At 39.5% G+C, this 26,609-nt stretch overlaps 1 protein-coding gene across 1 annotated transcript; it reads right to left on the bottom strand.

The window, feature by feature from the left end:
* Window positions 1-26,151, bottom strand: Slc25a31 (solute carrier family 25 member 31). Its single transcript, XM_004657094.1, has 6 exons — window positions 25,911-26,151; window positions 11,332-11,459; window positions 5,929-6,046; window positions 5,204-5,358; window positions 3,548-3,673; window positions 1-201 (listed from the first exon to the last, which is right to left on the bottom strand). Exons 1-6 carry the CDS (start codon window positions 26,149-26,151, stop codon window positions 1-3), a joined length of 969 nt encoding a protein of 322 aa, XP_004657151.1.
* Window positions 26,152-26,609: the final 458 nt, after the last annotated feature.

Raw genomic sequence — 26,609 nt, 5'->3', positions numbered from 1 at the left:
TTAATCTCCTGATGAACCACCTCCAACATCAATATTAAAGAATTCTTTAATTTTATCATATAAAACCAAAACCAAAGCACCTCCTGTTCCACGAAGGACGTTGGAGAAGGCACCACGAAAAAATGCAGGGACTCCTTCAAATTGGTATATTTTCATAAAGCAGTCTAAAGTTCCTTTATACTGCCGTTCAGACTCGCCACTCTATATAAAAGACAAATAATTTTCTATCATATTGTTATCCTTTAGGAAAGTTTTCTATCAGTACTAGTGACAGATCACATTAACACTATGAATGGGCATGTTCTGAGTAGCATGCCTAGTGGTTGAAAAATGTTCATTCTTTGCAGATACTTTTGCTGACCATGTGTGTTAGCCTTACCAAATGCCAAAGAATGGCATCACACAGACCATGATCCAATTTCATATGTCAATTAAGTGAAAAATTAAGAGCAAGCACCGCAAAGGACACAGTGAAAAAAGCAAAGAGGCAACCTACAGAATGGGAAAAAATCTTCGCCAGCTATATATCTGATAGAGGATTAATATCTAGGATATACAAAGAACTCAAAAAGTTAACTAATAAGGAATCAAACAAGCCAATCAAAAAATGGGCTAAGGAGCTAAATAGAGAGTTCTCAAAGGAAGAAATACGAATGGCATATAAGCACCTAAAAAAATGTTCTACGTCACTAGTCATCAGGGAAATGCAGATTAAAACTACATTGAGATTCCATCTCACTCCTGTCAGATTGGCCTCCATCATGAAAACAAATGATCATAAATGTTGGCGGGGATGTGGAAAAAAAGGAACCCTTCTGCACTGCTGGTGGGAATGCAATCTGGTCCAGCCATTGTGGAAAACAGTGTGGAGGTTCCTAAAGCAGCTAGAGATTGATCTACCATATGACCCAGCTATAGCACTCCTAGGCATATATCCAAAGGACTCATCTCATTTCCTTAGAAGTACATGCTCAACCATGTTTATTGCTGCTCAATTTATAATAGCTGGGAAATGGAACCAGCCTAGATGTCCCTCAACAGATGAGTGGATAATGAAGATGTGGTACATTTATACAATGGAGTTCTACTCAGCGGTAAAGAAAAATGAAGTTATGAAATTTGCAGAAAAATGGATGGACCTGGAAAGTATTATACTAAGTCAGGTAACCCAGGCCCAGAAAGCCAAGTGCCACATGTTCTCCCTCATATGGGGATCCTAGCTACAGATGACTGGGCTTCTGTGTGAGAATGAAAATACTTAGTAGCAGAGGCCAGTAAGTTGAAAAGGAGACATAAAGGGTGGAGAAAGGAAGGGAGGAGGATACTTAATAGGTTGATATTGTATATATGTAATTACAATGATTGTAATGGGGAGGTAATATGATTGAGAATGGAATTTCAAACGGGAAAGTGTGGGGGTGGGGAGGGAGGGAATTACCATGGGATATATTTTATAATCATGGAAAATGTTAATAAAAATTTAAAAAAAAAAAAGAGTTGTCAAACTCCGCATATTAACAATAATGTTTTCAAAGTCCATCCATGTGATAGCATGTGTCAGAACTTGATTTTACTTTACAGCTGAATAAAATTCCAATGTATATATAAAAAAAAATTAAGAGCAAAAGAATTGCTACAAAATGTTTGAGTATTGGGACAAAATACTTCTTAGACAAAATTTTAAATCAAATAACCTCAAGACTCCTCAGCTAAACTTGTAAGGTAGTGTCAGTGAAATTTTAGAAGAACATTAATCACCTTAATATTAGGAAAGAAACTGAGGAATAAACAACCAGTATCACTAGCAATAAAGTACAAAACAGGGCTGGAGAGATGACTTAATGGTAAGGCTTTTGCCTGCAAAGCCAAAGGATCCTGGTTGGATCTCCAGGAGCCATGTAAGCCAGATGCACAAGAGGGCACAAGCATCTGGAGTCTGTTTGCAGTGGCTGGAGACCCTGGTGCGCCCCTCTCTCCCTACCTCATCTTTCTCTCTCACAAGTAAATAAATTAAAAAGCACAAAACAAGCACAACAAAGTTTATATACAGTCAAAAGCTGAATATATGAAAATACTAAAATTAAGAAAATACAAAAAGTTAAGTCAAGTTTTTGAAATACTTTGTGGTATGTTTCTGGAAATATTATTTGAGAGGAAAAGAAAATGGCCCCAAGGTTATTAGAAATGGCAAGGCAGGGCTGAAGAGATGGCTTAGCAGTTAAGCGCTTGCCTGTGAAGCCTAAGGACCCTAGTTTGAGGCTCGGTTCCCCAGGTCCCATGTTAGCCAGATGCACAAGGGGGCGCACGCGTCTGGAGTTCGTTTGCAGAGGCTGGAAGCCCTGGCGCGCCCATTCTCTCTCTCTCCCTCTATCTGTCTTTCTCTCTGTGTCTGTCACTCTCAAATAAAGTAAAAAAATTAAAAAAAAAAAAAAAGAAATGGCAAGGCAAACAAATGTAGATTGTCAGTGATTAAAGAAAGAGCAATATATAACCAATTTCATGAAAATAATTTCTTTACATTTTATTTTTTAAGGCAAGCCCAACAGACTGGCCTTTTTTTTTTAATGAGAGAAAATGAATTGGTGTGCCAGGGCCGCCAGCCACTGTAATTGAACTCCAGACTCATGTACCACTTTGTGTGAATGTGCAACCTTGTATGCTTGGGTCACTTTTGGCTTAGGTGGGACCTGGAGAGTTGAACATGGGTCCTTAGGCTTTGCAGGCAAGAGCCTTAACTGTTGAGCAGTATCTCCAGTCTGAAAATTATTATTATTATTATTATCATTATTATTTGCTTTATCAAGGTAGGGTCTCGCTGTAGCTCAGGCTGACCTGGAATTCATTCAGTAGTCTCACGGCGGCCTTGAACTCATGGTGATCCTCCTGCCTCTACCTCCCAAGTGCTGGGATCAAAGGCGTGCATCACCACACCTAGCTCCTGAAAATTATTTTTCAATTCTGCAAAAATGGATAAATTCCTAGGAAAGTATAACTTATCAAAAGAATATTTTTTATTTTTGGAGTTCAAAATTATTTACTGTTATTAAAATACACTATAACAAATGAGGATTATATCAATGGTCTCCCTAACCCAACAGTTTATTCAATCTGTTAGTATACCCCTTCCACATTCCCAGAAGTATTTTCTATAGAAGGAGGCATTTTGGTTTTCATATCAGATGAGGAGGAAGCTCTGCTAGCTGATGGCTATTTTAGGGTAGGAAAGAAAATAAAACATGCATTTTAAACAAATGATGTTCATTTTTTAGCTAAAATTTCTTTGAAATTTTAATAAATTATACTTGTCTACCAGAGATAGCAGCATTCAGTTAAGCTTACAAATATATATATTAACTGGGTGTGGTGGTGCATGCCTTTGATCCCAGCACTTGGGAGGCAGAGGTAGGAAGACTGCCACGAGTTTGAGGCCATCCTGAGGCTACAAAGTGAATTCCAAGTCAGCCTGGGCTACAGTGAAACCCTACCTTGAAAAACAAACAAAAAAACCCAAACAAAACAAGAAAACAAATAAATACGTATAAATTACCTGCATCATCATACGTCTTCTAACTGTGTCAAAGGGGTAAGAGAGTATTCCAGAGCATGTAGTCACAACTTGAGCAATGAAAAAGGAGATAAGAAATGGTGTTTCCTTCGGTTTTGGTAATAAGCCCTAGAAGAAAAATGTATGCAGTATGTAACCATCTAAGTTTTCCACCATATCTTGAATTCTTAATTCAAAGTATATGTTTATGGACATATAAAAGATGAAATTACATTTAAATTGTAATAAAAAACCCGCTGGAATTGAGAATTCATCTGAGTGGTAAAGTGCTTGCCTAGCATGTGCAAGGCTACAGATCTCTAGCATCACAAACCAAACCCCAAACCAGTTCGACTTAATAGCAGATTGCTAAGAAGGGGGCATGACTCCACTTAAAGATACATGTGATGGCTTAGCAGTTAAGGCACTTGCCTGCAAAGCCCAAAGGAACCAGGTTCAATTCCCCAGGACCCATGTAAGCCAGATTCACAAGGTGGTGCATGCATCTGGAGTTTGTTTACAGTGGCTGGAGGCCCTGGCATTCCTATTCTCTCCCTCCCTCTCTCTCTTTTTCTTTCTCCCTCTCTCTGCTCATCTTTCTCTCAAATAAATAAATATAAATAAAATATTTTTTAAAAGATATATGTAAAAAGAACACATTTGCTATTACAAGGGAATTGTCATTAATAGCATCTAAGTCTAAACATGACAGCAGCTAATGATCATTTTTTTTTTCTTGTGTAACTGGACTGAAAAAAAAAGGTGCCTGTTTTTTGTACTGTATCTTTATTTATTTATTTATTTGGCAGAGAAAGAGGGAGAGAGAGAATGGGCACATCAGGGTCTCTAGCCACTGAAGATAAACACCAGATGCATGCGCCCTTCATGCATCTGGCTAATGGGGTCCTGGGGAATCCAACCTGGATGCTTTGGCTTTACAGGCAAATGCCTTAACCTCTAAGCCGTCCTTCCAGCCTGGATGCCTGTTTTCACATGAATAGTTTTAAAGCTTTAAGTAAGCTGGTGAAGGAACATTCTTCCCAAGTCTCATAACTATTCCAAGAGTTTACAAAAAGGCAGAGGGAGAGTGATAACAGTAGTTAATTATTTGCATAGGATGATAATAAAGAAAACTGGAGCTGGATAGATGGTTTAGCAGTTAGGTGCTTGCCTGGGGAGCCCAAGGACCTCAGTTGGAGGCTTGATTCCCCAGGACCCATGTAAGCCAGATGCACAAGGTGGCACATGCGTCTGGAGTTCATTTGCAGTAGCTGGAGGCCCTGGCGTTCCCAATCTCTATTAATCTACCCCTTTCTCTGTCTGTCACTCTCAAATAACTAAAAATAAACAAAATTTTTTTTTAAAGAAAACTGTTAGAACCTGTCTTTCTATATGGTGAATATTTGATGACATAAGCCTAACTGGTATATTTTCCATTTGGCGTAAGATATATAGTGTTAACACTTCAAAAATCTAATGTTTTGATATATGCTTTATACATAGAATCATAAAATGGTTATAGCTGGAAGCCATGATTAAATGAAACTTCTTGTCTGTTTTACTGTATCATTTGATTTAACAGTTGTGTATCTGCTGAACACTAATTAGGACACTACGAAGAAATGATTTAACACATATAAGTTCAAGTCCCTAAATTACCTTAACGGTGTCATAAGCTCCAAAATAAGAGGCTCGGTAAACAATGATGCCCTGAACTGAAACACCAAATCCTTGGTATAAACCAATAATTCCATCTGATTTTGCTATTTTCATAATACAGTCACCTAAACCCTTGAACTGCCGTTCCTCAGGACCTACAATAAAACCATTTAAAACTATTAGCAACATTTCTATATCAAACTCAAAATAAGTAAAACATGTTATAGTGAGAATTATCTGAAATTTCTAACTAGAGATATTCCTAATTAGATGCCACAAATTAAAATCCTTCCAAACATTTAAGGACAATTAAGGCTTTAAGCAATATTTTAAAAGATAATATCTAAAATATTAATCTCTTATAAAAATAATTCAAGTAATCTGACTTGAAGCATTATGTTACTAGAAGACATTTAGGAAGAAGCAAAGGGAATCCAAGGTAAGAATTGTGCATCTCACCCAGAGAGGAACCACTATAATGCAGACAAAAATAGGATCTACAGATGATCTTTGAGAATGGGAAACTAGCAATACTGTAAGCAATCTTTGTGTTGACTCTTGTTGAAATCCCTTCATCTTTTTTTGTTAAGGAGAAGGAAAAAAGTAGTCACATTAGGCTGGATGATTCTACCATTTGGTTGAGAACGAAATTTGTAGGCTATATCTGATAACAATGCTGATACACAAGTTAACCAAAACTTAAAGAAGAGTCAATACTTATATACCTTTCCCAATGTCGACGCCTAATCGAGTTCGGGCAAAATCCAGTGGGTATACTACACATAAGGATGTTGCCCCTGCAGCTCCACCAGAAGCCAGGTTTGCCAAGAACCACCGCCAGAACTGCAACATATTAATTTTAAAAGTTTTTTTTATTAAACCATATGATCTGTTTAAGATAGCTGGTAAATTCTTTTCACAAATGTAAAACAGTTTAGAGGTCTAAATTATTTTAATAAAATAAACATGTATGATAACATATGCCCCATTACATAATTCTGTATCACAGACCTTGCCCTCTCTTACTATGTAATCTGAGAAAGTTAAGATGTTGACCTAATGAAGTTCCAGGATATTTTAATGTTTTCATCAGCAAAACCAGCCCAAATTAGCAAAAGACATAAGATAATCAGCACATTAAACTGCATACATTTTTGTTATTTATACTATTATTTTCTACAAAGGGAAAAAAATCACATATGTACAAAGTACATTTTTTGTGTGTTTAAGAAATTCCTGAAGCATCCATGAATCCCCAGTTAAGAATCACTGACCTATAGAAAGGCTATAAGGAATTGCTATATTAACAGTCAACAAAAAATAGAGGTGAGTAAAAAGTGTACATGAAGAAATTCTTCTTCCTTGATGCTTTCAAGTTTTTGACTTTTGACAGTTTGAGTCTGATGCTTCTGAGGATTAGTTTTTGATATATGAGTTTCTCCCATTTGCAAAGTTTATAATCATTTTAAGTAGGCTTTTTTGTTTGTTTGTTTGTTTTTTGAGGTAAGGTCTTGCTGTAGCCCAAGCTGACCTGGAATTCATTATGTAGTCTCAGGCTGGCCTTGAACTCACAAAGATCCTCCTACCTCTGCCTCCTGGCTGTTGGGATTAAAGGCATGTGCTACCACGCCCTGCTTCTCTTTATATTCCCATAATTCCTATCTTTGTGTGTGTTTGATGGTGTAACCAAAATCCTTTTTGCTTTCTTTATAATTTTACAATCCCTCTTTTCTTTTCTAATTTAAAATGATCTTTGAGCTCAGTAATTCTCTTTCTTTATAATTTCTTTCTTTATAATTTTACAATCCCATTTTTCTTTTCTAATTTAAGATGATTTTTGAGCTTAGTAATTCTCTTTTTCATGATCAAATCAGCTATTGTAGCTTGAGTTCTTCATTTCTTTCATGATATTCTTCAACTCAAGGATTTTTAATGGTTTTTATTTCATGTAAATTCTCATTTCAGGGGATGGGAATGTAGCTGAGCGGTAGAATACTGGTCTACCACCCACAAAGCCCTGGAGTGTTAGGGTGAGAAAGGTAGAGGTCAAGGTGAAGGTGAAGGGGAAATGAGGACAGAGAGAGGAAGAAAGGAATGTAAAGAAGAAGGGGGAGAGGGAATGAATAAAAATGAATGTTAGCTACTGTAATACCAGCATATGGGAGGAAGAAACAGGAGCATTACAAGCTGAAGGTCAGCCTAGGCTACATAGTACTGAGACCTTATCTCAAGAAAAGGTAAAAGGCTCAGCTTGCTCACCCATTATTTTCTGAAATTCATTTAGTTCCTTGTGTTCTCTTCCATCTCACTGGGCTTTTTTAAAGATAGTTTTAAAATATAGTCTTAACCACTTCTTTGGGTCAGTTATTGAAGATTTACCAGTTTTCTTTGGAGACATGTTTGTCTAATTCTTTGGCATTTGTTATTTGTTGCTTTCTTACTGTTGCTTATTGTTTTGTTTGTTTGTTTTGAGATAGGGTCTTGCTATGCAGCTCTGGTTGGCCTAAAATTTCTATACAGATCAAGCTTGCCTTGGATTTGTGGTGCTCCTTCTGCCTCCCAAGTGCTAGGACTACAGGTGTGTACCACCATGCCCAGCTTTGTTCTCTGCATTTGAAGCAAACTCTTTTTAAAATATTTATGGAGGGGGGCAGAGAGAGAGAATGGGTGCACCAGGGTCTCCAGCCATTGCAAATGAACTCCAGACACATGTAGGTACTGGGGAATCAAACATGGATTCTTGGGCTCACAGGCAAATGCCTTAACCACTAAGCAATCTCTCCAGCAAACTCTTAACAGTCTTTATAGACTTGTTTCAGCAAGTTAAGGCCTTCTGCTAAGTCTCTGGGATGTGAAGCCTGTCTCAAGGATGGTGGGACTTGATCCCAATCATGTTGCTTCTGCTGGGTCTACAGTGGAGGTGCAGCTGGCAGACCTCTTACCAGGTACTCTAGCAGGTGTGGATCCTTTCTAGTCTTTGTGTTTACTAGACTGTCTCCAAAGCCTTAATCCATGAAGCTGCTGTTATGTTGAGGATTGTAATTTACAGATGGGGCTGTCAGGTGTGCTGACTGGTGTGTTTTCCTCCAACTAGCTTCCACTGGATTACTGAATGGACCACAGGTGGATCCTTAAGCATGACTCAAATCCAAATTTTCTGATTTTTTATTTTGTTTTGTTTTTCAAGTCAGGGTCTCACTCTAGTCCAAGATGACCTGGAATTCACTATGGAGCCTCAGGGTGGTCTCCAAATCATGGCAATCATCCTATCTCTGCCTCCCAAGTGCTGGAAATAAAGAAAGGTGTGAGGCACCATGCCCGGCCAAATCTGATTTTAAGTTTGATGAATTTTTCCAGTTACCATTTTACTCTTCTCTAACATAAAAGGCAATGAAAAGTATTCAATAAAATTGCTTAACAAAGTAAAAATTGTGGGCTAGGAGATTGCTTCGTGGTTAAGAGGACTTACTGCATGTATACCAAAACCAGAGTTTGTATCTCCAGAACCCAAGTAAAGTTGAAGATAAGTACTGCATGTGTTTATAACCACAGTGTGCTTATAGTATGAAGGGGGGATGGAATCAGGAGAATTGGTACAGGCAAGCTAGTTTGACATTCACAGTGTCAAAATAACAAGAGATACCTTGTCTCAATAAAGGTAGGTGAGGACTGAGATGTTGAGGTTGTCCTCTGACATCCACGTGCATACCATGGCACATACATACACAATATACATATTATAAAAGAAAAAAATTGTGAAAAAAAATGAAGAAGCATAATGTCCTGATACACTCAGGTGTTTGTAATTATGTTTCCTACTTAGTCCCCATCTAGTAGAGCATTTGGGAGGTGGAGCCCTGCTGGAGGAAGTGTGTAACCAGGGGTGGACTTTGGGGTTGAGTCCAGAGAGCCCTGTGAGTTGAGTGCTTGTGCTGGCTGTTGTCTCTCTGCTATGGATGTATGCTGAGGTGAGCCAGCTTCCTCCACAATGATTAAGCTTCCCTTTGACTCTATAAGCCTGAAATAAACACTTTCCTCTCATAAGCTACATCTAGTTATGCGTTTGTGCCAGCAACGAGAAGCTAATAACTACAACAGAAAATTGTACTGAGAAGTGGGGTTGTTATTGCAATGAATATGACCATGTAGTTTTTGGCCTTTTGAAATGTTTGTGGGAGGAATATATATGAATTTGGACTTGGGCTGGAATAGACTTACAAGTTATAAGCAGAGCTTGGTGGGCTGTTCTGTTGAGAGTTTGAAAAATCAAATGCAGAGAGAATTGTGGACTGTGAAGGCTTGACTTGTAAAGTTTTAATAGGAAGGAAAGACTCTGTTGGAATTAGTCTCGTGGTGGAAAGTCGGACTATGTTCTGTTCATATGCTGAGACTGTGAGTTGATTTTAAAGGTAATGGACTAGTGTGCTTGGAGGAAAATATAAAGATATGAAAGATTTCTCAGCAGTGAAAGGTGCTTGCTTACAAAGCCTGATGTTCCAGTACCCACATAAAGCAGATGCACAAAGTGGCATATTTATCTGAAATTCATTTGCAGTGGAAGAAGGCCTTGGCACACTCATAGTACCCACATAAGATGCATAAGGTGGCATATGCATCTGGGGTTCATTTGCAGTGAATAGAGGCCCTGACATGCCCATTCTCTCTGTACCCAATCTGGCTCTTTCTCTCTCCCTCTAATAAATGAATAAATAAAATAATTTAAAGAAATATTTTCTGTTCTAATTTTTCGAGGTAGGGTTTCATTTTAGCTCAGGCTGACCTGGAATTCACTATATAGTCTCAGGGTAGTCTTGAACTCTTGGTGCTTCTCCTATATCTGCTTCCCAAGTGTTGGGATTAAAGGCATGTGCCACCACACCCAGCAAAAAAAATAATTCTTTATTTAAAAATTATTGGGTTTGGGCTGGAGAGATGGCTTAGTGGTTAAGCGCTTGCCTGTGAAACCTAAGGACCTCGGTTCAAGGCTCGGTTCCCCAGGTCCCACGTTAGCCAGATGCACAAGGGGGAGCACGCATCTGGAGTTCGTTTGCAGAGGCTAGAAGCCCTGGCGCGCCCATTCTCTCTCTCTCCCTCTATCTGTCTTTCTCTCTGTGTCTGTCGCTATCAAATAAAAAACAAATTATTGGGTTTAAAATGATTTTAAAATTTATTTATTTAAGAAAGATGCAGAGGGAGGAAGGGAGGGAGGGAGGAAGGAAGGGGGAAAGGGAGGGGGAGGGGGGAGGGAGAGAGAGAGAGAGAGCGAGGGAGAGCGAGGGAGAGCGAGCGAGCGAGAGACAGAGTCAGACAATGAATGAGTGTGCCAGGGCCTCCAGCCTCTGCAAACAAGCAACCACAGCATGTGCTACCTTGTGCATCTGGCTTATGTGGTTCCTGGGGAACCAAACCTGAGTCTTTAGGCTATGTAGGCAAGTGCCTTAACCGCTAAGCCATCTCCTAACCCCTATTTTATTTATTTATTTGAGAGAGGGAAAGAGGCTAGTAGAGAGAGAGAGAGAGACAGACAGACAGAAACAGAGGGAGAGGGTAGGTATGCCAGGGCATCTAGCTGCTGCATATGAACTCCAGACACATGTGCCACCTTGTACATCTGGCTTATGTGGGTCCTGGGGAAATCGAACCTGGGTCCTTTGGCTTTGCAGGCAGGAGCCTTAATCACTAAACCATCTCTCCAGCCCCATAAAAAGACTTCTTAATAAACTTACCATTTTCTTGTTTTGTTTGATTTAGTCTTCTCATACACTTTAATCTCAGCTAAATAAATCTTTACCCATAAAGAAGAATCAATGTATTACTTTAGGGAAAAACATACCCCAGTGGTAGGGAATAAGTGGGTAGACTTGTTTTTATGTAGTAATTATAAAATACTAATTATATTTAATATTTACTCAGAGAAATATTACCTTTAGACAAATTATTTCTTAGTTATGGGGACTTAGTGAAAGTTGTTAATTACTTTTTATATATTTTTGTAACAATACCTATTGTAATTTTTATAACAGTTAACATACTTTGATTTTTTAATTTTTTTTACCACCATTAGAGCACTTATTCCCCAAATAAAACAATCCTATTTCTTTGAAAATCTTGTACTAAAATGTAATTACCTGTTTTTCTTTATTAACTCCAGACATGAATAGTTGTTTGTATTTGTCCTTAAAAGCGAAGTTTAAAGCTTGTGTTGGAAAATACCGAATAACATTTGCCAAATTGCCACGCCAATAACTTAAGAAACCTATAGACAGAAACATACAAATGTATAAAGATATACTGTTTTAATAGTTTAAAAAATTTTATTTGTATGTGTGCATGCACCATGCATGCATGTGGAGATCAGAGAACAAGTATTTTGAAGAGTCTATTCTTTACCTCCTTTGAGATAATATCTTGCCACTGTAAACAAACTGCTAGACTGCAAACCCACATCAGATTAGTTAACCTATGAACTTTGCATTCTCCTGGCTTTGCCTCCAATTGTTGTAGGCATGTTGGAATGGATGCTCTAACTTTACATGGGTGCTAGGGAATTGAACCTGGGCCAGTAGGCTTTGCAAGGTAGTGCCTTTGTCCACTGAGCTCAAATTTTTATGGTTAAAAAATATTTTATTTATTCATTTGAAAAAAGGGGTGAAGGACAGAGAAACAGATAACAAGAACAGGCACACCAGGGCCTTTTGCCACTGTAAATGAAATCAGATGCATGTGCCACTTTGTGCATCTGGCTTACATGAGTATTGGTGAACTGAACCTAGGCCATCAGGCTTTTTAAGCAAGCATCTACATCTGCCTAGCCAGCTCTCCTGCCCCCAATTTTTTATAGACTTAATGAAGTAAGTTAGTTGATTTAGAACATGACCTGGGGCCAGGTAGATGACTTAGTCACTAAAATGCTTGCCATGAAATCATGAGAAGTAAGCTCATAACCTCCACACCCATCTAAAAGCACATGCCTGTAATCCTAGTGCTGGGATGACTAATGTAGGGTACCTATAGGGCTTGCAGGCTACCTAGTCTGGCTTAATGAGTTCACTGAGAGAACCTGTCTTAATAAACAAGGTGGAGAGTGATTGAAGAAGATACTTAACATTGACCTCTGGCCTCCACACACATGAATGTACACCCACATACATTTGCACACCAACACTCATATGAACATGCATAAAAATTTTAAAAGATGGACAGAATTTTTATGTTTATTATTTTTATTTTTGTATGAGAGAGAGAGAATTGTCATGCCAGGACCTCTAGCCACTGTAATTAAACTCTAGACATGTGCGCCAGGTTGTGCGTGAGTTACCTTGTGCATCTGGCTTATGTGGTACTTTGTTATAATGTCTGTTATAAAAAAAGACAAAAACAGGGCTGGAGAGATAGCTTAGTGGTTAAGCGCTTGCCTATGTAGCCTAAGGACCCTGGTTCAAGGCTCAATTCCCCAGTACCCACATAAGCCAGATACACAAGGAGGCACATGCATCTGGAGTTCGTTTGCAGTGGCTGGAGGCCCTGGCATGCCTATTCTCCCTCCCCCTCTCTCTCTCTTTCTCTCTCTGCCTTTCTCTGTCTGTTGCTCTCAAATAAATAAAACAAAACAAAATTAAAAAAAAAAAAAGACAGTTTTGGGTAAGATGGCAGCTTAGGAGCCACGACAAACCAGCCTAGGAGGGATTTAAGCAAAACCCCAGCAAAATACGCCCTTCTTCTGAAAAGTGAGGGAGTATAGGTTATTCTTAAGACACAGCGGAGAAGCCTGAGAGACCAAGATCTACCAGAAAGGAGAAAAATGGCCAGAGTCCCACAGGCAATGTCAGCCTGAGATCCGCTCGCCCGCCCAGTGCCGTCCTGCCAGGAGCACCTGGCGGTGGCAGCAGCAGCAGTGGCAGCACCAGAGACCAAGCAACAGATTTTTCAACTTCATCAGCTTTCTTGCTTAAGGAATCTGAAGGAAAGACAGGTGAGATCAACTAAAGAGCTACTGAAAGTGCAAGTGACTCCAGAAGTCTGAACTCTCTCATCCCCCATCATCAAAACCCTGAATCTCCAGCATTCAGGCCCCAGTGGGAGCACAACCAGCAGAGCAGATCAGAGGTACAGCGACACAGCACAACATGAAGGGGTCCAGGCAGGCACTCAGCACTGGTGAGACTGGAAGCCACCCCAAAAGGTAACGTGGCTGACTGACCAAAACAAAACAAACAAAGAAAAACAGGTATACAGTCCTACAAGAGCTAATCTCTTTTTCCTTGTCAGGGCTGGTTATGGTTGGCTTTACCATTTTCAAATAACCTGTATTTGGGGGTTGAATACTGTAGCCTTTGATGCTTTTTATGTATAGGGCCTTTGTTTTTTGGCTTCTGTCATTATTGGGGGCAGGGTCTGATCCAGATCCTGGTTGACCTGGAACCCAATTCAGACCAGAAATCTCTACCTCCCAGCTGACAAGATTAAGGGTGTAGAACAACACACACCCTTAGGGATTTTGACTTTTTATGACTGTTTGTTTTAATCCCCACAATTGCATACTTTGTGCTGGTTTATATTGATTGTGTATGTTACCCAGTTGAAGTTTAGAAATTGCCCGTAAATTATTCCACCCAGTCCACTAGAATACTTGCTTAGCAAGCAAACTCAACACCTAGGATTACTTCTATGGCTTAACTGGGGGACAAGAGCTACACCTGGCACCTTGAACTCATATTCTGAGGATATATAGAGGTGGAGTGTCACGTCTGGGAACACTGCAGATAAGTAGAAAACCCAAGCATCAAATCAATTCAGGATGCAAAATATAATGCAAGAAACTCAAAGAATCAAGACAATACAGTCCCACCAAAAACCTATAAATCCATCAGAAATGATCACCAATGAGACTGTTTTAGATGAAATGCCTGACAAAGATTTCAGGAAAATGATGGTATCTATGCTCAAAGAAATCAGAGAAGAAATGAAGGGAATCAAAAAAGAAAATAAACTTCTCAAGGAGAACACAGGAAATCAGCTTAATGAAATAAAAAGGTTATTACAAGCCATGAGTAAGGAAATAGAAATACTGAAGAAAAACCAGGCTGAAATCCTGGCTCTGAAAGAATACAGTCAATGAAATAAAAAACTCTGTGGAAAGTCTCTCCAGTAGAATGGATGAAGGAGAGACAAGAATATCTAAACTAGGGCTGGAGAGATGGCTTAGCGGTTAAGCACTTGCCTGTGAAGCCTAAGGACCCCGGTTCGAGGCTCAGTTCCCCAGGTCCCACGTTAGCCAGATGCACAAGGGGGCGCACGCGTCTGGAGTTTGTTTGCAGAGGCTGGAAGCCCTGGCGCGCCCATTCTCTCTCTCTCCCTCTATCTGTCTTTCTCTCTGTGTCTGTCGCTCTCAAATAAATTTAAAAAAAAAAAAAGAATATCTAAACTAGAAGAACAGGTAGAAGATCTAATACAGTCCAACAAAGAGAAAGACAAGCTAATAGCAAGGTATGAATGGGAATTGCAAGATATCCAGGACACTATGAAAAGATCAAACATTAGAATTCATGGTATAACAGGAAAAGAATTTCAATCCAGAGGCTTAGTATGTGTTTTCAACAAAATCATAGAAGAAAAATTTCCCCAAATTGGGAAAGAAATACAAATGCAGATACAAGAAGCTTTTAGAACACCAAACATATAAAATCTGGAAAGAACCTCTCCTCACCATGTTATAATTAAACTACTAAACACACAAACCAAAGAAAATATATTGAAAGCAGTTAGAGAGAAGATGCAAGTCACCTACAAAGGCAAGCCCATCAGAATAACTGCAGATTACTCAACACAAAATCTAAAGCCAGAAGGGTTAGGGATGATGTATTCCAAGTTCTCAAAGATAACAAGTGTCAACCAAGATTACCTTATCCTGCAAAGTTATCTCTCCAAATTGATGGAGAAATAAGGACATTCCACAACAAAAACAGGCTAAAGGAATTTATGACAACTAAACCAGCTCTGCAGAAAATACCTGAAGGAATTCTTAATGCCGAAGGGAAAGCAACACACACACACACAGGAGGAAACAGGAAAAAACAAACCACACTCAAATAACAGCTAAACAAACGAGTAAAGGGAAAACAGGAAGCACAACAAAACAAGAAGAATGGTGAGAATAAATGCATAACTTTCAATAATAACTCTTAATATCAATGGCCTCAATGCACCATCCAAAAGACACAGGCTTGCACACTGGATTAAAAGGCAGGATCCTGCCATTTGTTGCCCCCAGGAAACTCATCTCTCAATAAAAGAAAGACACTGCCTTAGGGTGAAAGGATGGAAAACAGTATTTTAAGCTAATGGGCCTAGGAAACATGCAGGGGTTGCTATCCTAATATCTAACAGAATAGACTTCAAACCAACATTAGTGAGGAAAGATAAAGAAGGTCATTTTATACTGATTAAAGGAACACTCCAGCAGGAGGACATTACAATCCTAAACATATATGCACCTAACATGGGGGTTCCCAGTTTCATCAACCAAACACTATTAGACTGAAGGTCACAGATAACATCAAATACAAGTGTAGTGGGAGACTTCAATACCCCACTTTCATCAATTGACAGGTCATCCTGGCAAAAATAAACAGAAAAACATCTGATGTAAATGATGTCATGGAACAAATGGACCTAACAGGTATCTACAGAACATTCCACCCAAATGCTGCAGAATATACATTTTTCTCAGTAGCACATGGAACATTCTCTAAAACAGACCATATATTAGGACACAAAGCAAATTACATAAATATAGAAAAATTGAAATAATGTCTTGTACTCTATCTGACCACAATGGGATTAAATTGCAAATCAGCAACAAGAAAAGCTACAGACCATATAGAAATTCATGGAGACTAAACAGTACACTATTGAAAGATCAATGGGTCATTGAAGAAATAAAAAAGGAAATCAATAAATCCATAGAATCAAATGATAATGATAATACAACAAACCAAAACCTTTGGGACAACATGAAGGCAGTCCTAAAAGGGAACTTTATAGCTCTAAATGCCTATATTAAGAAATTAGAGAGTTCACATATAAGCCATTTAATGCTCTACCTTAAGGCCTTGGAAAAAGAAGAAAAAGGCAAACCAAAAATCAGTAGACGAGAAGAAATCATAAAGATTTGGGCAGAAATTAATGAAATAGAAACCAAAAAAACAATCCAAAGAATCAACAAAGCAAAGAGTTTGTTCTTTGAAAGGATAAACAAGATTGATAAACCCTTAGCAATTTGACCAGAAGAAAGAGAGAAGAGACAAAAGTTAATAAAATTTGAGATGGAAAAGCTACCATTACAACAGATACCAAAGAAATTCAGACAATTATAATTACAGCTACTTAATACTAAATGGTGAAAAACTCAAAGCTTTTCCACTAAATCCAGGAACAAAACAAGGGTGTCTACTGTCCCCACTTTTATTTAATATAGTACTGGAAATCTTAGCTATAGCCATAAGGCAAGAGACACTGAAAAAAGGGGTATAAATTGGAAAGGAAGTGATCAAATTATCACTATTTGCAGATGATGTGATTCTATACATAGAAGATCCTAAAAACTCTACCAGCAAACTGTTAGAGCTGATAAACACTTTTAGCAACATAGCAGGATACAAAATAAATACTCAGAAATCACTAGCTTTTCTATATACTAACACCAAGCAATATACTAACACCAAGCATGTGGAGAATGAAATCAGGGAATCTCTCCCATTCACAATTGTCTCAAAAAAATAAAGTAACTTGGAATAAACTTAACTAAGGACATGAAGGAGCTCTACAATGAGAACTTTAAAGCACTCAAGCAAGAAATTGCAGAAGACACAAGGCAATGGAAAAATATCCCATGTGCTTGAATTGGAAGAACCAATATTGTGAAAATGTCAATCTTACCAAAAGTATTCTACACATTTTATGCAATCTCCATTAAAATTCCAATGCATTCCTCACAGGAATAGAAAAAACAATCCTAAATTTCATTTGGAAGCACAAAAAACCTCAAATAGTGCAAGAGAAGCAGAGTAGAATGGTTCTTATCTGAGGATGGGTAGGAATATAACTGGGTAAATGTGAACAGTTATATGTTGTTTAAGGAGTACAAGGTCAAAATTCTGGATATCTAATGTACTAACTATATGATGATTTAATCGATACTTTGTGTCTTTGTGTCTATGTGATGTTCTCTTAAAAAAAGCCAATAACATAGGTTCTAAGAAGTTACACACAAGAAAGGCACTAATATTCCCATTTCACATATGGCTTATACATTGTGGATCACTTTAGAGGTGACTAAATTCAGCTGCTGGCATGATGTGTGTGGTGGTGGTTTGATTCATATGTCCCCCATAAACTTAGGTGTTCTGAATGGTAGGTTCCCAGCTGATGGAGATTTGGGAACTAATGCCTTCTGCAGGTAGTGTACTGTTGGAGGCAGGCTTATTGGTCTTATAGCCAGTTTCCTCTTGCCAGTGTTTGGCACACTCTCCTGTTGCTGTTGTCTACCTTATGTTGGCCAGGGGGTGATGTCCACCCTCTGCTCACGCCATCATTTTCCTATTGGTTGGGTGATTTCTGCCAGCAATGGGAACCTAACTGCAACAATATGTTATAGATTTCAGATTATGAGTTATTAGTTATAATTGTGTAATTATGATGACTGTACAGTTATTTTATAAGATGAATATTATGTATTAGAATAGAGGTTTATAACTTGGCTAATGTACTGAATGAATGTACATGGAAGTTTTAATGACAGACACATGCAAATTAACATGAGACTATGACAGACTATAACTAAAGTGTTTGCTAAAGAAAATATTGAGAGGGGGGAGCTGGAGAGATGGCTTAGCAGTTAAGGTGCTTGCTGGCAATGCCTAAGGAACCATGTTCGACTCTCTGGATCCCACATAAGCCAGATGCACAAAGCTGAGGCAAGTGCAAGGTCATACATGCCCACTAGGTGGCACAAGTGTCTGGAGTTTGACTTCAGTGGCTGAGGCCCTGGCATACCAATTCTCTCTCCCCCCAGAATAAATAAATAGATGAAAATCTTGGGCTGAAGAGATGGCTTAGCGGTTAAAAGTATTTGCCTGTGAAGTCTACTCTATTCCATAGATGCTTGCCTGCAAAGCCAAAGGACTCAGGTTCGATTCCATTCCCCAGGACCCACATAAGCCAGATGGTACATGTGTCTGGATTTCATTTGCAGCAGCTGGAGACCCTGGAGCACCCATTCTCTCTCTGTCTTTCCCTCCCTCCTCAAATAAATAAAAAGTCCATGTTTCAACTTCTTTATCCAAGATAATAATTCAAATGTTTTATATTATTTTTTGCTTCTCTCAAGCATAATGAGCTGTAAGAAACTCTAACGTCCCTCATGAAAGTGTAAAGCAGGAAACCCAAGGTGAGTTTCTGGATGCTTTTTCTTGATAAATATTCCTGGGGATCATGTTTCATGGCTTTAATTCAGATATACTTTACTATGCACTACACAGTTTCCCTCAGGAAGATTATACAAAAATTTGTGTAATGTGGGCTAGAGAGATGGTTTAGCTGTTAAGAGCATTTGCTGCTTCAGCATAAGGGACTCTGGCTACAGAGTGCCAAATTTAACTCCCCAGAACCCATGTTAAAAAGCAAAAGCCAGGTTGGTCATGGCCACACATGGCTATAACCTTAGTTCGTGTGTGTGTGTGTGTGTGTGTACTTGCACATGTGTGCATGCATACGTGCAGTGGGAGAGACTAGGGAATAACTGGGACTTGTGGACAGATAGCAGATCTAGGCTGAGGGAGAGACCCTGTTACAAGGAAAATAATACATGAATGAGGAGTAAGAGAAGGACAGCTGACATTGTTTTCTGGCATATGCTTGTACACACTTGGAACATGTGCATCTGCATACATATGTGCATAAACCATCCATCATAAACACCAAACCACACATATACTATACATATACTCAGATCTGTGTAATGCAAGGTTATTACAAATATACTAACAAAATAAATTGAGGGATGCATACATTCTGATTAAACACTCACAGTTGTTTTTTTGACATTCATTACTCTTTAATCCTCACAACTACTATATTAGGTAGAAGGTTACAAGATAAGGGAAAGGCTAGTGTTTGATTCCATGTCTATCAGACTCTAGAACTAGAGCTATTAAATTTTTACTACCTCTACATAAAAATATATTCTTGATTTCAGGAAGTATTTTTTGGTTACAATAAAACAAGGGCAAAAAGAAGTGATACAACTGCCAAGTGTTTTGATTCTTTCCTTGTAAAGAATAAATGGATAGTGTCCTAATATGTATAAAGAAATGGGCGTGAGGGGGATGGTAGTGCTTATCTATAATTTCATGGCTTAGGCAGCAGAGATATGAAGTATCCTAAGTTCACAGCCAGTCTGGGCCCACTTTTTTTTTTAAAGACTGCCACTTTTCTGTAATATGTAACTTATACCTGGCCCAAGCATAGGTATTAGTTCCAATTAGTAATTAAATATCACCAAGATTTATTTTGTTGATTATTTATTTATATACTTAGGTACATAAATAAAACATACCCCAAAATAGTGTCCATGAAGATAAACTTTACAACATTAAAAATATTCTCTATTCTATCCTTTAGAAAAATTGTTTTAGTTCAGATCAAAGTTGGCTTATAGTTGGCTCAGTAACTCCTAAAAGACTAATAAGTTCTTATATGCTCTTAGAAATGAAGCTATATCTTTTAATGGTTGTACTTAAAACTAACGAAACAATCATTTTATTTTAGTTATTTATTTTTAAAAAAATTTTTTTTGAGGTAGGGTTTCACTGTAGCCCAGGCTGACGTGGAATTCACTATGGAGTCTCAGGGTAGCCTTGAACCCATGGCAATCCTCCTACCTCTGCCTCCCGAGTGCTGGGATTAAAGGCTCCTCTTCTATTCTTATTTATTTATTTTTATTTCTTGGTTTTCAGAAGTAGGTTTCACTGTAGCTCAGGCTGACCTGGAATTCATTATGTAGTCTCAGGGTGGCCTCGAACTCACAGTGATCCTCCTATCTCTGCCTCCCGAGTGTGCTGGGATTAAAGATGTGCGCCACCACGCCCGGCTGAAACAATCATTTTAATTAAAATTTATTTATACATGCATGCATATTTGAAATGTTGGAGCTGGGACGCCACGGTTAAAGGCACTTGCACTTTAATCCTGCCAGAATTTGGATTCCTACCACCCATGTAAAGCCAGACATAAAATGACACATGCACATGTGCCCATGGCCATGGGAGGGGAGTCAGGAGAATTCAGGTAGTCTATCCTTCCCAACAGCAAATAATAAGAAAGAACCCATCTCAAGTAAGATGTAAGGAGAGGGCCAACATTCCAAGGTTGTCCCAACCTCTACATTCACCCCATGGCACAAGTGTGCCCATGTATGCGTGCGCGTGTGTGTGTGTGTGTGCACATGTGCACGTGTAGAGGCAGAAGTAGGAGGACTACCATGAGTTTAAAGCTAATCTGAGACTGCATAGTGAGTTCCAGGTCAGCCTGGGCTAGAGTGAGACCCTACCTCAAAGAACCAAAAAAAATCATATAATGTCTCCAACTTTCATATAAAAATAAAAATTAAAGGAATTCATTATTATTATTGTTTGTATTTTATTAATTATATTATTTAATTTTTTTTTTTCGAGGTAGGGTCTCACTCTGGTCCAGGCTGACCTGGAATTAACTCTGTAGTCTCAGGGTGGCCTTGAACTCACAGCGATCCTCCTACCTCTGCCTCCCGAGTGCTGGGATTAAAGGCGTGCGCCACCACGCCTGGCCTAAAATTTTTTTATGAGTAAAAGAGAGAAAGAGAAAGAGACAGACTTGGTATGCCAAGGCCTCCAGCTACTGCAATCAAACTCCAGAACCATGTGCCACCTTGTGCACATTTATGACCTTGCATGTCTGGCCTGTGTGGGATCTGGAGAGTAGAACATGGGTCCTTAGGCTTCTCACTCAAGTACCTTAACTGCTAAGCTATCTCCCAGCCCTATTTTCATTTTTTTTTTAAAAAAATTAAAATTATTAAATAGGGGAGAGAATGGGTGCATCAGGACCTCTGGCCACTGCAGACAAACTTCATATGCATTTGTCACCATGTGCATCTGGGTTCTGAGGACTTGAACCTGGGTCCTTAGGCTTTGCAGGCATGTGCTTTAACTGTGAAACCATCTCTCCAGCCCTATTTTTATTTATTTGCAATCAAGGCAGGGGGAAAGAGAGACCGAGGGATAGGATGGGGGTGCTAGGGCCTCCAGCTACTGCAAACAAATTCTAGATGCATATATCTGGCTTTATGTGGGTACTGAGGAATCAAATTCGGGTCGTTAGGCAAGCACCTTAACCACTAAGCCATCTCCCCCACCCTATAAATTAAATTATATTATTTATTTATTTGTGAGACAAGACAAAGAAAGAGTGAGTATGGGTAATCCAGAACTTTTTGCAGCTGTAAATAAACTCTAGATGATAGACCTCTGTGTGCATCTGGCTTTATGAGGGTCCCGAGGAATCGAACCTGGGCCAGCAGCCATTGCAAGCAAGTGCTTTTAATGGCTAAGTCATCTTTCCAGCCCAATCATATTATTTATATTAATTATTTAATTTGAGGTATTTTAAAAATTGGAAAGCCATTACTATGACCTACACATAAGTCATATGTTTGTCTGTACTTATAATGAATCTATGGTTATTAAGCTATACACTGATGTTTTGAAAAAAGGGCTTATTTAATAAACATTTTGCATATATACAAATATACAACTACCTTCAGTCCAACAGTTAAAATACATATCATATAGAGAGACCAAATATTAAATACAGAATAGTTACATGAATTTTCCGGATGAGCAACTCTTTGTAAAATTCTGAATTATATTGGAATCACTGTAGTTATAGCCCAGACAGTTTATGTTTACAACTAAATTTGAGCTAGGTGTTAGGCTTAGAGAATCATAAATAGAATTTGTGACATTAAAGACTCAAGTGAGATAAATCACAGATATGATTTGGATCAGGTGTTGTAGCACAAACTTGTCATGAGAGTATCCAGGAGATGGGGCTAGTAAGATCATGAGTTCAAAGATAGCTTCAGCTGCAAGGTGAACTTGTGGCTAGCCTTGGCTACATGACACCATGTCTCAAAAAATAAATAAATGAAGCCGGGCGTGGTGGCACACACCTTTAATCCCAGCACTCGGGAGGCAGAGGTAGGAGGATTGTCATAAGTTTGAGGTCACCCTGAGACTCCATAGTGAATTCCAGGTCAGCCTAGGCTAGAGTGAGACCCTACCTTGAAAAACCAAAATAAATAAATAAACCAAAAAAAGACAAGATTCATGAGGTTTTTAGGATGTAATGAGGTAGAACTGACCTGTGAATAGGAGCATGACATATAACATTCCTGACCCTTATACTTAATTTCATTACAATTTGAAATTATATTTCACTGTATTCAACACACAAATAAAATTCCCCCAACATGTTTTAAAAATGCCTCTAGATGGCAATATTCTCCATGTTGTGAATTACTGATCCTTTAGCATAGGCTATAGTACAATGTATTCTTAACAATGACTATATAAAAGACTAGATAATAACAAGATCGTTGTGTCTTGGAAGGTGAAAACAGGGACCAGAACAGCACTTAAAATTAAGTTACAAGAATCTTATTCGAAGGCCTGCATTTTGGACATTTGGTTTTAATATTCCAAAACAACTCCCAAACTTTTAAGATAAAAGATATATTAGCACTGGTAAGCACAATCTGAGCAGAATACTTTACCTGAATGCTTAAAGCACACACATTAACAATCAAGAAGCTCATTCTTCTCTGAGTCTTAGAATAATGATAGACCAAGGAGAGATGGGCTCAACATTGAGGGAAATGGGAAAACTTACTTTGGTAAAATGAGCAGGAAGGGGGAGGTATCTGAGCTTAGCTCACCACATGGACAACGATCCTTTTTCTAGTAAGGCCTCTAAATGCAGTCCAGGCAGATTCTCCTGCCCCAGCCTCCAGAAGAGCATTCTAAATGCAGTTTAGGCTTGCATTAAGATTTTACCTTGAGCTGTACCACATCCCTAGGAAGAAAATGCTCCCTGTTTTTTTTCCTCCATTTTATTTTTAAAAAATATTTATTTATTTTCAAGCAGAGAGAGAAGAAAGGAGGATAGAGGGAAAGAGGGAGGGAGGGAGAGAGAAAACACATGCTAGGGCATTTAGCCACTGCAAACAAACTTTAGATGAATGTGTCACTTTGTGCATCTGGCTTTATGTGGATACTGGGGAATCAAACTGCAGTCATTAGGCCTTGTAGGCAAGCAACTTAACTGCTGAGCCATCTCTCCAGCTCCATTTTATTTTTTATAATGAGGTGTCTTGATATGTTGCCTAAACTGGTTAACACATTTTTGGCTCAAATGCCACCATACTTGGCTTGAGACAGTATACTTTAACTTTATTTGGGAGAGAAAATGAACATGAATGAATGAATACGGGTGCATCATGGCCTCCTGCTATGTGTCACATGTGCCAGTGTATGTGTATACTGGGGAATAGAATCCAGTCTGGCAAGCTTTACAAGAAAGTGCCTTTAACTGCTGAGCCATCTCTCCAGCATCCCCTTTCCCAAACTTTCAAAAAAAAATATTTTGAGATGACCCTACTGAGCTGCCTGGAGTTGAAAACACTTCATTTCTTGTTCTGAATGTACAATAAACAGTATAAGTAAGTCTATTTTCTTTCCTAACTTCATACAGATTTTTCTATGGATCTCAAATATGGCACAAGCTTTCTTTTTTTTTTTTAAATTTTTTGTTTATTTTTACTTATTTGAGAGTGACAGAGAGAGAGAGAATGGGCGCGCCAGGGCCTCCAGCCACTGCAAACCGAACTCCAGACGCATGCACCCCCTTGTGCATCTGGCTAACGTGGGTCCTGGAGAATCGAGCCTTCAACCGGGGTCCTCAGGCTTCACAGGCAAGCGTTTCACTGCTAAGCCATCTCTCCAGCCCGACACAAGCTTTCTGATAAGCTTATTTCATCAGTTAACTTAGGAATCATTTTTCAGCAGCAGTTAACAAGTCATTTTCATCTTTTTTTTTTTTGTTTTGGTTTTTCAAGGTAGGGTCTCATTCTAGCCCAGGCTGACCTGGAATTCACTATGGAGTCTCAGGGTGGCCTTGAACTCACAGTGATCCTCCTACCTCTGCCTCCCAAGTGCTGGGATTAAAGGCGTGCGCCACCACACCAGGCCATTTTCATCTTTTTAAAAATGAATTTTAAAAAAATTTTTGTCTTGCAAAATTTTCTTTGCTCTGGTCAAATTCTAGATACATCTGACACTTTGTGCTTTTATGTGGGCAGTAGGGAATTGAACCTGGCCTGTACCTTTGGCAAGGGTCTTTAAACCATTGAGTCATCTCCCCAGTCCTCATATTTATTTTTCAAATAATTTCAGTATTAAAGAAAAAAATGCCATGATGAATAAAAAATCAACATTTAAATACAGGGACTGCTGTTGCTGCAGCAAAAAAGAATCCAGTAATACTGTAGTGTACTTAAGTTTTGCATTTTGGTCAGGCTTTTTTGCATAACATAGTTTTTGAAAAATATGTTTATTTGAGAGAAAGAGAAAGACAGGAAGGAAGAAAGAGAGAGAAAGAAAGAATGAGTGTGGTCTCTTTCTGCTATTGGGGAATAAACCTGGGCCAGTAGGCTTTGGAAGAAAACGTTCTTTTTTTTTTTTTAAATTTTTATTTATTTATTTTGGAAGTGACAGACACAGAGAGAAAGACAGAGGGAGAGAGAGAGAATGGGCGCGCCAGGGCTTCCAGCCTCTGCAAACGAATTCCAGACGTGTGCGCCCCCTTGTGCATCTGGCTAACGTGGGACCTGGGGAACTGAGCCTCGAACCGGGGTCCTTAGGCTTCACAGGCAAGCGCTTAACCGCTAAGCCATCTCTCCAGCCCAAGAAAACGTTCTTAAACCACTGAGCCATCCCTGAGCCCAACAATACAGTTTAAAAATATTACTACTGCTGGGGGTGGTAGTGCACGCCTTTAATCTGAGTGTAAGACCCTCTTCAGTAAACAAAACAAACAAAAACAACAACAACAACAAAAACCCAACCAACCAACCAAACAAACAAACAAAAAACCTCAAACAAACAAAAATATTACTTCTAGGGGACTGGAAATATGGCTTGGCGGTCAAAAGCACTTGCTTCTTTGCAAAGACTGCTAGCCTAGGTTCAATTCCCCGGTGCCCACGTAAATCAGATGCACAAAGTGGAGTATGCATAGGGAATTTGTTTGCAGTGGCAGGGCCCTGGCATGCCAATAACACACATACTTTCCATCTGTCTCAAATAAAAATATTACTCCTCATCTACTAGATATTTAAGCAACAGTTAGCTTCCAACAGAGGGTCTGTGGACGCTGGAAGTCAGCTTCCTTGTGTGGGGGGACACAGGGGTAAAGGTGTAAACCACGCTGACACCACCAGCAGGGGAGGACAGACAGCAGGTCAGTTTTCAGGCTGCTAACCGCCACGGACGGCCCTGCCCAGCTGCACGCCCACCCGTGGTCCCTTCTGTGGAGGCCCCGGCCGCGTACGCACCCTGCTCGCGGGGAATCCGCACCAGGCAGTCCAGCATGCCCTTGTAGCGCGCCTCGGGGCGGATCTGCTTGGACGAGGCCTGCACCTGCAGCAGCAGCTTCACCCGCTCGATGGGCGCCACCGCAGTCTTGGACACGGCGGCCGCGATGCCGCCCGCCAGCAGGTCCTTCCCGAATGACACGGGGTCAAACAGCCTCTTGTCCGCCTTCTTCCCGGGCTTTCTGGGAGGATCAGAATGCATGACGGCAGACTCTGGGAAACACGGGCGGCCGTTCAAAACCAAGGCTGAAGCTACGACGACGTGTACAACGACTACGATGACGACGTGAGGCAGAGAACTACTTCAGCAACGCTGGCGGGAAGGTGGCGCTAAGCACGCTGGGAGAGCCTAGGAGCTGCGCAGGCGCCTCTAACGGCCTCCTGCAGCTAGCCGCCTGACACGTGATGCCCAACACGTGGCCGCAGACGCACATGCGCAGTGTAGGACTTTGTGCTTGGTTGGATTAGCGCGCATGGATAGGCGCGTTTTGAGAGGTGAGTTTGTAGGAGGGTCTTTTTAAGTTTTCCTCCATGTAACAAATTCATCAGCTGAAATTTGAACAGAACGTTAACCAACCATGTGGGATTTATAGAATGTACTTTAGTTCTCTAAGTGACCCCTGCACCTCTTAGAAATTCAATACCTGACTTAACAAAAGC

Source organism: Jaculus jaculus, chromosome 12 (assembly GCF_020740685.1).
Source record: "Jaculus jaculus isolate mJacJac1 chromosome 12, mJacJac1.mat.Y.cur, whole genome shotgun sequence".
NCBI lineage: Eukaryota > Metazoa > Chordata > Mammalia > Rodentia > Dipodidae > Jaculus > Jaculus jaculus.
Note: the sequence above shows the minus strand (reverse complement) of the source record. Positions and strands in the feature narration are given on the sequence as shown.